The sequence below is a fragment of the Pongo abelii genome, chromosome 2, assembly GCF_028885655.2.
Source record: "Pongo abelii isolate AG06213 chromosome 2, NHGRI_mPonAbe1-v2.0_pri, whole genome shotgun sequence".
In the NCBI taxonomy this organism is placed as follows: domain Eukaryota; kingdom Metazoa; phylum Chordata; class Mammalia; order Primates; family Hominidae; genus Pongo; species Pongo abelii.
In genome coordinates, this window is record NC_085928.1 from 180,967,094 (window position 1) to 180,979,422 (window position 12,329).

The 12,329-nt window shown below is 39.6% G+C and overlaps 1 protein-coding gene across 2 annotated transcripts in view; it reads left to right on the forward strand.

Annotated features, from left to right (window-relative positions):
* Positions 1-12,329, forward strand: part of LOC129058725 (uncharacterized) — a 40,615-nt gene that overhangs the window by 9,213 nt on the left and 19,073 nt on the right. Inside the window, exon 2 of one of the 2 annotated variants that reach the window (XR_008524049.2) lies at positions 6,653-6,781. Coding sequence is in view for 1 of the 2 variants with exons in the window: in XM_054552990.2 (XP_054408965.2) it covers positions 11,889-11,932 (44 nt within the window). In the remaining variant the exon portion in view is untranslated. Of the gene's footprint in view, positions 1-6,652; positions 6,782-11,888; positions 11,933-12,329 lie in introns of both variants that reach the window. The other variant, XM_054552990.2, reaches the window with a different exon arrangement.

The following is a 12,329-nucleotide window of genomic DNA, read 5'->3' on the forward strand; positions in this document are numbered from 1 at the left end:
TGGTTTTTCGTACATCATACGCAGCAGTAATATGTAGGGGAAAGACAATGGGCTAAGGAAGTAGATAATTGTGAGCTCTATACCAATCTCCCTGCCAGTGCTAGATGATTAGATACCAGCTGCCTACTGAACATTTTTACTTGAATGTCTAGTAGGTACAATCACAATTTCATCATAAATAAACAGAACTCTTGCTCCCTGCATTTTCTATCCTGAAACTGCTTCCTCACAAGCTTTTTCTAGTTTGTTAAATGGCACCAACAATTATTCCAAATCAGGTACTACAGCCAATCCACTATACCTTCAGAAAAGTTCTGTTCACTGTACCTTCCAGATATACCCTGAATCTGACCACATCTTACCATCACCTGAGTTCAAAAGCCTTGAGTATCGCAATAATCTTCTAACTCCTCTCCTGTCTCAACTCTTCCCTTCAGTTTATTTTCCTCATAACTGTCAGAGGATGTTGAAAAAAGTAAATTAGGAAACACTTCCCTGCTTTACAGTTCTTTGCTTTTTATATAAATGAGAATAAATCAAAATGCCTAACTTTACAAGCCCTGAGCGATTTGATTCCTTGCTTACTTTTCTAATATCTCCTTCTACCTTCACCTTTGTTCATCTTGCTGCAGACTCCCCATTGCTTTTGCATACCAAGTTAGCTCCCCTCTGTCTGGAACACTCTTCCAGGATGAATGCCTCATTGTCGTAATTTAGGTCTTAATTCAGATATTTGCCCTTTAGAGAGGCCTCTATGACCACGCTAGCTTAAGACAGCACCCTTTCTCCAGTCACTTCTATCATAATTACCCTACTGTGACTTTTTCATTGCATTTATTAATATCTGAGATCATCTTATTTGTTTACATGTTTATTTTTGTTCTCCCCACCCCCAGTACAATATAAGTTCTTTGAAGAATAGTCTCTATCTATTATGCTCACTGTTGTGTTCTTAGCCCCTGTGATCTTACTGGTACACACAGAGGTGCTCATAAAAGACTGACTTATTTACTTCAGGGGTTTCCTGGGAGTATTACATTTGTTGGTTAATTCATAGTTATGCAATATACAAAATTTGCCAGAATCCCTTTATATTTTATAATGGAGTAGTTTGTCTGGGTTTCAATCCCAGTTCCATCATGTTTAGCTAATTAAAAATCTCTCCGATAAGAGTTTCCTTATCTGTAAAACAGGGCACCTAACAGTGCCTCCTTCATAGGATGGTAAGGGTTAAATGAGTTAGTACATGTAAAGTGTTTTGAATGCTTGAAACAGTGCCAGGCCTGTAATAAGTATTTGCTGCTGTTATTATTAGTACTAAATGTAGGCTACGTTTCGTTAAAGGGCACCTTCATTTTAAAAGTTTTCAATAAGAACACTGGAAAAGCAAATGGATCTGAAGAAAAGATGGTTCAGGAATTCCCTGACCCTGGTCAAAATATTGGAAACTACAGTATTTATTTCCTTTTTAATCAATGACAGAATTTGTCTCAGGAAGCAGTTAAAACACAATCTCTTGCCTACTGTGAGAGAAGGGAAAGAAGATTTAATTAATTAGTACAGACTTCCCACTGAGGGGTTACTGATGAGCAACTTCAAACCTTGGAAGAGCCTATAGGACCTCAGCATCCTCCCACTATAGCATTTGTCCAACGGTGAAAGATTCTGATGTTATCTTCAACACTTAGACAAACAGCCAGCAAGGCCAGTGGCAGCTTCACCAATGAGCCAGGAGTTGGAAAGTAAGCAACACCCAAATTCCTACCACCTCTTTCTAAACTGTTGAGCACCTATCATACTTCAGAACTTCACACGCATTTTCATTTTATCCCCATAACACTGTATGAGTAAGATAGTACTCTTATTTCCCAGAGAAGGCCATGGGACAACATTTAAGGATCTGTCCCAAAGTTCTATGGCTAATCAGTGGCGAAGCTGCGATTATCCATTCAGCCCTTCAACAAATATTTATAGATTATCTTTTATGTGCCAGGACTAGCCATAACAGTGAACCAATCACGTAAGATTCCTGTCTTTCAGGAATTTACATTTAATAGGAATGGGGATCCATGTTTTAGAGCCTATGCTGAGAGCCCCTCAAATTTTCCCAAATGACAACCTATGGGAGATGAAATGGGAAATTGACAGAAATATATTGGAGCAGTTAACGGCAACCATAGCAGCCACAAATATTTATTGAACACTTCCTAGGTACCAGTTCTTATAGGCTCTAGTGACAACTGGGAAGGAAATAGACACAACCCCTGTGCTCATAGAACTTTCCAAAAATGTTGGCAAACTTAATTGCTTTACAAGGCCAGGCAGGTAATGTAAAGGATTAAAATGGCTACACACTATATTCTTTCAACACAGATATACTTTGTTTATTAAACGACTACACCTACTCTTTGCTTTTTCAAAGAAATATGTTTTTGTTCTTAAAATGCAAGGCTCTTCTTGGTCTATCTTTTGTTTTCCTAATTTTGTTGGAAACATTCCATCTCATTTTCTTCTTTACTATGGGTAAAACAGCAGCACGCATATGGTGATGAAAGGCAGCTGACACTTGGCCTCCGCCTCACAGAGTAAGAGAGAGATGTTGGCTTTGTGACAAACTGGAGAGGCTGCTGCTCCCTCCTTCTGAGGTGGTGCAGTTGGTACCCAATCTAGATGGTTTTACCATCCAAGACCAGGAGATTTGTGTTGCCAGAGCAAATGAAAGCCATAAGTGAATGGTGAGTTGATTATTTTGGGTTCTCCCAGAACAGGTGAACCTAAGACAAAAAGAAGGAGAAAATCTGAGGGGGATGGGTGTTTAAAGGCAGGAATTATCTGAGCATGTTCTCTTTCCCTGGAATCCTCCAAGGATGGCTCTAGCGCTATAGATTCTAGAAACTATTCATACCTTATAATCTAGATTTTCTAGTCCATGTTATTCACTAAGTGTGTATTCCTTCTGTTATCCCTATTCCTCTAGAAAAGCTTCCAGGGGGAACTGAGAGATGACTCAACGCCCACACCACAGGGCTAAAGGGAGAAGCTGAGGGTCCAGTGTCAGGATGGTGAATTTTGGGAGACTTGAGTTAGTGCTGTAGTTCTAGCCACCTCACCTCATGTGGGGACTCTTGCTTTATTGCTAATTTGGGGGATGTGTGTTTATTTATTTATTATTGACTGATTGACAGCCAGGCTGGAGTGCAATGGCACAATCATGGCTCACTGCAGCCTTGAACTCCTATGCTCAAGTAATCCTCCCACCTCAGCCTCCCAAGTAGCTGGGACTACAGGCTCACACCACCACACCTGGGCAATGAAACACCTTTTTTTTTTTTTTTTTTTTTTTTTTTGTAGAGAATGGATCTTGCCAGGTTGCCAAGGCTGGTCATGAACTCCTGGGTTTAAGTGATCCTTCAGTCTCAGCCTCCCAAAGTGCTGGGATTATAGGCATGAGCCACCGGGCCTGGCAGATGTGGATTTATTTTTAAGGGAGCCTGTAGGCTTATTTCAAACAAAAGTAGGAAGCTTTTAAGCAGGCAATTAAGAAAAAGAGATGTGAAATACAAATATCTTGATTCTCCCATCCACATTCACTTGGGTATTCCCACATGCAGTAAAAGATTCCTGAAAGTCCAAGTCTTTCAGATTCAGTGTAGTTGCACTGAAACAAATTACTAGAACCATGGTTTTTCATGTATTGTTGTGTTAATGATGATTCTCTTAACACTAATAATTCTATAGACTTTCACACTTATAAATGCTATCTCATGGGATTCTCACAGTATACTCTGAAATAGGTATTATTATTCTCATTTTGTAGGTGAGGAAGCTGGTATTCAAAACAGTTTAGTGATTTGTTCAATGTCACATGATTAGATAGTGTCAAAGTTCCATATAAGCCCACATGTGTGACTTTAGATCTTTCTGCTATATATCACTATCTTTGTTACTGTCTGGAAGCCAATTATAAAGATTATCCTTCATGTGATCCACACCACAGTGAATGTTTGGCTCTCTCTGCATTTATATGCTGTTGTTATCGGAATTACCAAACAATTAATAACTGGATTCTTGACCATTACAGGTGGAAATAGTTGTTTAAACTACAAAATCATGAACATGTTTTCCACCAGATCTTCTTTTCCCAGTCTCACGCACAATCCAAACAGAAATTTACCTGTTGTATGTAGCTACTCATACACTAAGAATTCCTATGATATCTTTCCATGAGGAAAGATAAAATGAGGACTTTATTGAATGCATTAAAGTGGTGCACTTGAGATGATATAGTTTTAGAAGACACTGCTTTGAATAAATAAAGATAAATTAGTGGCCACAAAATGTTTCAAATGCAAGCCTTAATTAAACTTTGTAAGTCTAAGCAATGTAAGCCAGTTGGGCCAATAATAATTAGATCCTTATTTATTTTCTTTTTTCTTTCTTTCTTTCTTTTTTTTTTTTTTTTTTTTTTGAGATGGAGTCTTGCTCTGTTAGCCAGGCTGGAGTACAGTGGCACACTCTGGGCTCACTGCAATCTCCACTTCCCAGGTTCAAGTGATTCTCCTGCCTCAGCCTCCCGAGCAGCTAGGACTACAGGCATGTGCCACCATGCCTGGCTAATTTTTTATATTTTTAGTAGAGATGGGGTTTTACCGATGGTCTCAATCTCCTGACCTCATGATCTGCCCACCTCGGCCTCCCAAAGTTCTGGGATTACAGGTGTGAGCCACTGGACCCAGCCAATTAGATCCTTGTTTCTTAGAGTAGATCTTAGGGATAAATAAGCCAATAACAACTAAAGCCTGAGCTTTGATGTGTAGACTTGAGGGATAGGATTTGGTAAAGAGAAGAAAACTTGTCTGACAATAGCGTGAATGTGAGTTGGGTGGGGCACTGGGTGGAAAGGGAGAGAGAATGGAGGTTGGGTCTCTGGGAGAGCCTGCTGATGCTGGCATATTGTTTCGTTTAGGTGACACTCTGGGACTCATACTGACCTCTTGGAGTTCCCCCAGCAGCGAACCTTGGTAGGGGTCCAGGGAGGTCAAGTTGTGGTCCAAGAGCATCATGATCTGTATCTCTAGCCACATTCATGCAGTGGGGAGCCTGCTAGAACCTTAGAAAGAGTGTCCTGTGCTGGAACTAAGAGGGGAGAACATGGGGCTGGTTGTTGATACCAATTCTGTCTGTGGCAGCCAATAAATAGGCCTATTTCCTTTATTTCTTACCCCCTGCCCCACCTCATTTTAAACTTACCTAGAATTGAGTCAATTCAGTGGAATTATGTAGGTGGATTAGTAAGGAATTCATGGATTCTTCTGGCTATCTTAGTGGTCACCTGGACAGACTCAGACAATAGAAGGTGACTAAACCCGATTTACACAAGAGGCCCCTGAGATCTCTCTTTCTCCCTTTTTAAAAGCAATCTGGTGATTTTAATGTATGTAAATCTACTTTAATAAAAATTAAATAATTATTAATGTTTTGAAGGCTTAAATGGGAGGTTATATCTTATAGACAAAATAAAAAGAAACAAGTGAAAACATTTAAAAAATGAGAAATCCAGGAGCTGTAATATGTGAATAATACAATAATAGATGCAGAATGCAAAGACAGAATATAAAGAGAAGTGATGATTACAGCAAGGGAAAAATAAGGAAATAAAAAGACTTGACTCTTCTTTAAGGAACAACATGCATCTCTGGATATAAAAGTATTTTCTGAGTCTTATGCTGGCTGGCTGGCTGGCTGGCTTGCTGAATGAATGCATATATACTTATACACAGAAGACACAAACCTAAGCCTGATCTGGTAAATTATGCAAATCCAAATTAAGAAATTAAATCTTATAATGTTCTATATAAAGAGGGCATATTACATGGGAAGAGAAGCAAGAAAATTTTTTCTCCCCCATGGTCTCAATGTAGCTTTACTGAAAATTAAGTCACAAATTACAACACTCATTGGGGAAAATTTGCTTTCCTCTCAATTACAGTTAATAGAAGAAAATTAATGTAGCAATTAATGTGGCCTTTATTAAGGGCCACAGCTTAATAAAGGTTTGCTATTCCTGTGTTTAAACTCTTGGGCCATAACTTACATAAGAAACACACAAAAAATAGATTGCTTAACATTTTAAAGGTTCTAGTTATTTTCACACATGCCATATTTATTGAAAAGGACAGAATACATTGAATTTTACAGTATATTAAACTTCATCTAATTTGAACGTAAGAAAAGACTGGCAAAATAAATGACCAACTTCTGAAACAGAAATTACTATTTGATTAGTGCCATTTCAGAGCTGCTGGCATTTTATCATGTTCTTTTAAAAAAATTGTGGTAAGAACACTTAACAGGAGATCAATCCTCTTAACAAATTTTTCAGTGTACACTACATTATTGTTGACTATAGATTCTGTGGGCCCTCTTGAGCACATCCCAAAGGCAGACCTCTGGCCACCAGGTGCAGGGCAAAGGAAGCAGCCCTGGTCTCTGTGACTGTCATGGAAAGGGGTGGTGACTCCAACTTTCCACTGACCCACTGTGGGGCTACAGGTACCAGATGGAAAACTACCTAATAGCTTATATATGAGTAGGTGCTGTTCCTACCTTTTATTTACTTCTCCTTTCCAAAATATTTACTTCATTTTAATAGCAAATTAAACACAAATACATGAGGCCATTCTCACCGGGAAAATTTTACAAAGTACAGATAAAACTAAAATGAACCTCTGTTGCCCCCTTGACAAGATGCATCCTCGAGGTCATCTCTGTTTTTGGTTTGGTGAGTATGTTTCCAATTTACCATTCTCTTTGAACTTTCTAGACTTGTTTCCCTGGTTTCTGTTATGATGAGATTTTTATTTCATTACTTCACAAGAAGCTTCCTGTTAGTTTGCTCTTCTCAGTATGCCATGAAGTCTGTATACAAGTGATGTCCAATTCCTCAGTCCAAGCTCAGGTGTCTGAATACCCTTTCCCAGCACCCTTGCTTGTTTAAGAGACAGCATGAGAAAAAGACAGCTGTGTTACCCCTTCTTCCAGGTCAGATGATTCTGGTTGACCTCCCTTACCTTGTGGACTATGGCTTTGGAAAGGAAGAAGTGTACCCTTCTTGGAATGGTTTTATATCTCTTCTGAACCCAAAGTATCTTTTAAAAATGGAGTTCATATTCACAAGAGTTTGGAGCACTAGACCAGGGTCAAGAGACCTGGTTTGGTCCTCCCTCTGCAAGGGTTGGGCTATTTGATTATGGGAACCACTCTGCTCTTTATCTGTAAAACAAACTAAATAATCTCTAAGTGTCCTCACTTGCAAAATGAGGATAGCATCTGATTCATGGGATTGCTGTGAGGATTGAACATGATAGTGGGGATATATTGCTTAGGACAAAGCCCAGCACATAGTAATTACCTGTAAATATCAGCTGTTATTAAAATTTTTCTGCTCTGTTTCCATGATTCTTTGTTCTTAATTTAGCGTCCTCTCCAAAAATTAATATGGGGTCCTGTGACCCTCTGGGGTGACTAGCCAGGCGACCTCTACTATTTCTTTTTTTTTTTTTTTGTCCTGGAGCTTATGATATTTGGCAATAAAGGCAGTTTTCATTAAAGGAGCTAGGGGCCACTTACTGAGTGGTCAGTCCCCTGGATTTGTACCATTATGTCATGGAGGTTTGACAATCTGTGGCAAATTCCTTTGACACGTGTATCTATGGCAGTGTTTCAGCAAACACTGTCCTAATTAAGTAATCATAGGGCGGTTCAATCTAAAATGAATGGTGCTGCTGCATGCAGAAAATTTTTGTTTGCAATACTTGAGTCATCTCAGTTTAAATTAAATCTATTAAGATTCTCTGTCTCTAACCATTTTTTGAACTCCTGACCTCGTGATCCGCCTGCCTCGGCCTCCCAAAGTGCTAGGATTACAGGCATGAGCCACCGCACCCAGCCTCTAACAATTTTTCAATCAAATATGCCGAAATGACCACGGTGCTCTGCAGGGCATCTTTCTATTATGAGTTTGTGTGTCTTTAATGTCTGTGGGTTAATCATTTTCAGATAGTTTTTGTGCTATTTTCCACCACTGCCTTCTATACCAGTTACTGCTGATTTGCAGGGTGCTGAGGGAGGCTTATGAAGTTGATATAAAAAGTGGGATCGAAGATCATGAGGTTGTTGTTGAGGTTTAACAAACAATGTTGGTCCATGTTGTTGACCAATAGGTCACCAATAAAAGAAGCAGTGTCAGGGAGAAGCGATTCTTGTGTTAGCTGTTTGTCAGACACAGAGGAGTTCCAGGAATGCACTGTAACAAGCAGATGGTACAACTCGGTGGTGGACAAGTTGTTGACTCAGGTATTCTGGCTCTTTTCAGAGACATTGAGAGTCAGTGGCAAGACTAGTAAAAGCAAGACAAAATAGAATTTCCCTCTCCCTTACACCTTAAAGTCACCTCCTCTCTTGGAGCAGAGCAAGTGGATTTGATCAAGTACTTTGTGGTGGATGGTGGGGAGAGGAAGCAGTCTTTTCCTTTTTTTCAGTGATTCAAATTAGAATAAAAAATTGGCCAGGCGCGGTGGCTCACACCTGTAATCCCAGCACTTTGGGATGCCGAGACGGGCGGATCACGACCTCAGGAGATGGAGACTATCCTGGCTAACACGGTGAAACCCCATCTCTACTAAAAATACAAAAAAAATTAGTGGGGCGTGGTGGTGGGCGCCTGTAGTCCCAGCTACTCGGGAGGCTGAGGCAGGAGAATGGCGTGAACCCTGGAGGCAGAGTTTGCAGTGAGCCGAGATGGCGCCACTGCACTCCAGCTTGGGCAACAGAGCGAGAATCCGTTTCAAAAAAAAAAAAAAAAAAAAAATGAAGGCCACTTGGGGCTGTGATCTCTGAGCGCTCTAAGTTCCTTATAGATAGATATGCAATGTTGTGCTTTCAGGACAGTAAAAGAACACAGCAAGGATAAGGGGGTAGGTCTGTGGCTTTATGCTAAAGGGCAAAGAAAAAGAAATATTCTAGGCCGGGGGCGGTGGCTCACGCCTGTAATCCCAACACTTTGGGAGGCTGAGGCGGGGAGATCACGAGGTCAGGAGATTGAGACCATCCTGGCTAACACGGTGAAACCCCATCTCTACTAAAAATATAAAAAGTTAGTCTGGCGTGGTGGCGGGAGCCTGTAGTCCCAGCTACTCGGGAGGCTGAGGCAGGAGAATGGCGTGAACCCGGGAGGCGGAGCTTGCAGTGAGCCGAGATTGTGCCCCTGCACTCCAGCCTGGGCGACAGAGCGAGACTGTCTCAAAAAAAAAAAAAAAAAAATTCTGAGTGTTCCCATAGATAAGTATCTGTAGTGACATTCTATTCTAGTTCATTTGTGGTGATTATAGCCCCAGCCAGGACACAGCCCTAACTAACATTAAAGCATACCTGATCTTTTGTTCTCTTGACAGAGCACCCAACCTAACTTATCCAGTGTCCTTACAAATTTCTTGCTAAGTGAAAATTCACGTAGCATTATAATCCATTAATTTGCTACTGCAGAGCCAGCTCTGACAAGGAGATAACTGCTCCAGATGCCAAAGCACTGAAAGATTGTTGTTTGAAAAGTTTATTGGGTAATGAAATAGAAAAGCATCTCAAATGCCAGATGCACAAGGTAATGTTTTGTCTGATTGTCATTGTTAACTCCTGCTAGGGCTATAGCTGGAATGTTAGTGGGAATGTAGGAGGAAGAAACAGGTTAGGGAAGAAACCATGGCTTTGCCACAGAAACTTGATTGGTAAGGCTAAATTTGAGTCTAAAGATGGGTGTTCTTTCATTGAGGTACAGTTACATTGATTTATGGATTATATATATTGATTTATATATTGCTTTTTTAACCATTAAAGCTTAAGGAAGCAGTTCAATACAGGTCAAAATGTATATAATAGGAATATAAACACAAAAGTACCAGATGGAAATATGCATCAAACAACAGACAGCCAATAAAAAGTAATTTGGTTTTTTAAAAAGGGGAAGAAGGGACAATATGATTATGAGTGTTGAGAGTGGCATAGGCAACAACTGTATGGGTGTATATCTATATCTATAATCTATTTTTCCCTCTAGATAGATACTGTACATTTACTTAAACAGGAGTGTCCAATCTTTTGGCTTCCCTGGGCCACATTGGAAGAATAATTGTCTTGGGCCACACATCATATACACTAATGATAGCTGATGAGCTAAAAAAAAAAAAATCACAAAAATAAATCATAATGTTTTGTAAAGTTTATGAATTTGTGTTTGTCTGCATTCAAAGCCATTCGGGGCTGCAGGTGGGACAAGCTTGTTTTAAAACTAGCAATGGTATTCTTTTTATGTAAGTATTTTCTAAACTTTCCCTTGAATTTTATGGGCATATTATAAGAACAACTGTGTACAAAGTTTACAAAGATCTGATAGGGAAACACAGCACAATTGTGAGGCAGACAGGAATGATCTAATTATCCCCACTTTAGAAAGAAGAAAACAGACGCTTGGAGAGCGATTTGTTTAGGGTCATCAAGCTCTGACTTAAGATTTTATTCTTCCATATATTTCAGGAATAATGTCCCACTTCTTAACTTTCTCTTTTTCACTTTATTTTCACCTTTTCTTTTAGTTAAAGGCCAAGGAACAACCTTTCCCAGGGTGCTGTCACTGACATTTACACCCTTGATTTTAATGTCTTAGGGACTAAATGCTCTTTGGTGAGATGCTATTCACGTTTTCTTTATTTCAAAGAAGAGTCATTATTCTTCATCCAGTCATTATTATTGGAGTAGTTCAGTAGAAAAAACACTAGACTGGTAATCAAAAGAGCTGGCTTCTTATTTAGATTCCACAACTCCCCACCCCGAGTTCTTGAGCAAGTTATTTCTCTCCTAGTCTCCATGTCTCCATTCATAAAAGGAAGCAGTTAAATAGGATGAGCTCTAAATTAAAATTAAAATTAGGGAGAAAAAATTTAAAATATGATGAAAAAATAATTAGCATACCTGACTAAAGCATAATTAGAACATACAAGGAATAGATAAAACCAATGAAACAAACCAAAAACTTAAGAGTAAAAAAGAACGTAAGTATAGATTAAAAACTTATAGATAGGGTGGGTGCGGTGGCTCACGCCTGTAATCCTAGCACTTTGGGAGGCAGAGGTGGGTGGATCGCCTGAGGTCAGGAGTTTGAGACCAGCCTGGCCAACATGGCAAAGCCCCGTCTCTACAAAAATTAGCCGGGCATGGTGGCAAGTGCCTGTAATCCCAGCTACTCAGGAGGCCGAGGCAGGAGAATCGCTTGAACCCGGGGGACGGAGGTTGCAGTGAGCCAAGATCGTGCTACTTCACTCCAGTCTGGGTCTAAGGGCGAAACTCCGTCTCAAAAACAACAACAAAAAAACTTATAGATAAAATGTGAATAAAAAGAGGAAAAGGGTTAAAAACAAGTAACATACAAAGGTAAGTTGAGAAATTTTAGCATAAAATACTCAAAGAATAAGGAAAGTGAAGTATGAAGAATTCAAAGTCACAAAGAAGTAGGAATTGACAGCTATCAAATAAGAGAGAAAGGCAAAAGCAAGTGCAAAACAGTAAATAGCTAAGCCAAAAGAAATCAGAAGAAGACATGTATAAAAAATAAGTGTTAGTAAATAAGTAGTAATAAATTTTTTTATCTCAACCTAAGACTAAGAGACAATAAAAAGGATGTATAAAAATAAATGTTTGAAAATGACAAATCAAAAGGGGGTAAACATGAAAAAAGAAAAACAGTTAAAAGCAATATAAGTAAGCAAAGTATATGAAAATAAGACAGAAATAATAGCAATAAAATGTGCCTTTCAGGGAGTTTTTTTTTTTTTTTAAAGATATTTCAAGAAAAAAGAAGAAGATGATCTTCCTACAAGAGCAAGTAGGTGTCATGTGTCCTTAGCAGTCTTCTGAGCAGAGGTAACATGTTGCAGTATAGAATCCCTGAGGAAACTCAGGCCTGTGATGGACAGCAGAGCTCCCAGCTGCCAGGAGGGGTGTGCCCCGCAGTGATGAAGCCCATCCAGGAGGTTTAAGTGTAGATGAGGAGCAAGGTCAGTGGGCCAGATGGCCCCAGTGGCTGGTCCAGCAGACTCTAGCCTTTCTTCTAAAAGCCCTACTTGGGACAAACGATGGCCACTAAGGTGCCTGTACAACATGAGAAAGAGGTGGTTGTTTGGACACACTTTTGATGTCTATATAGGCTGGAAAAATGCAGAATTGTTCAGAGCAGAAGAAGGAAAAACTCCAGACGTGTAGTCTTCCTTCAAGTTTGTGAT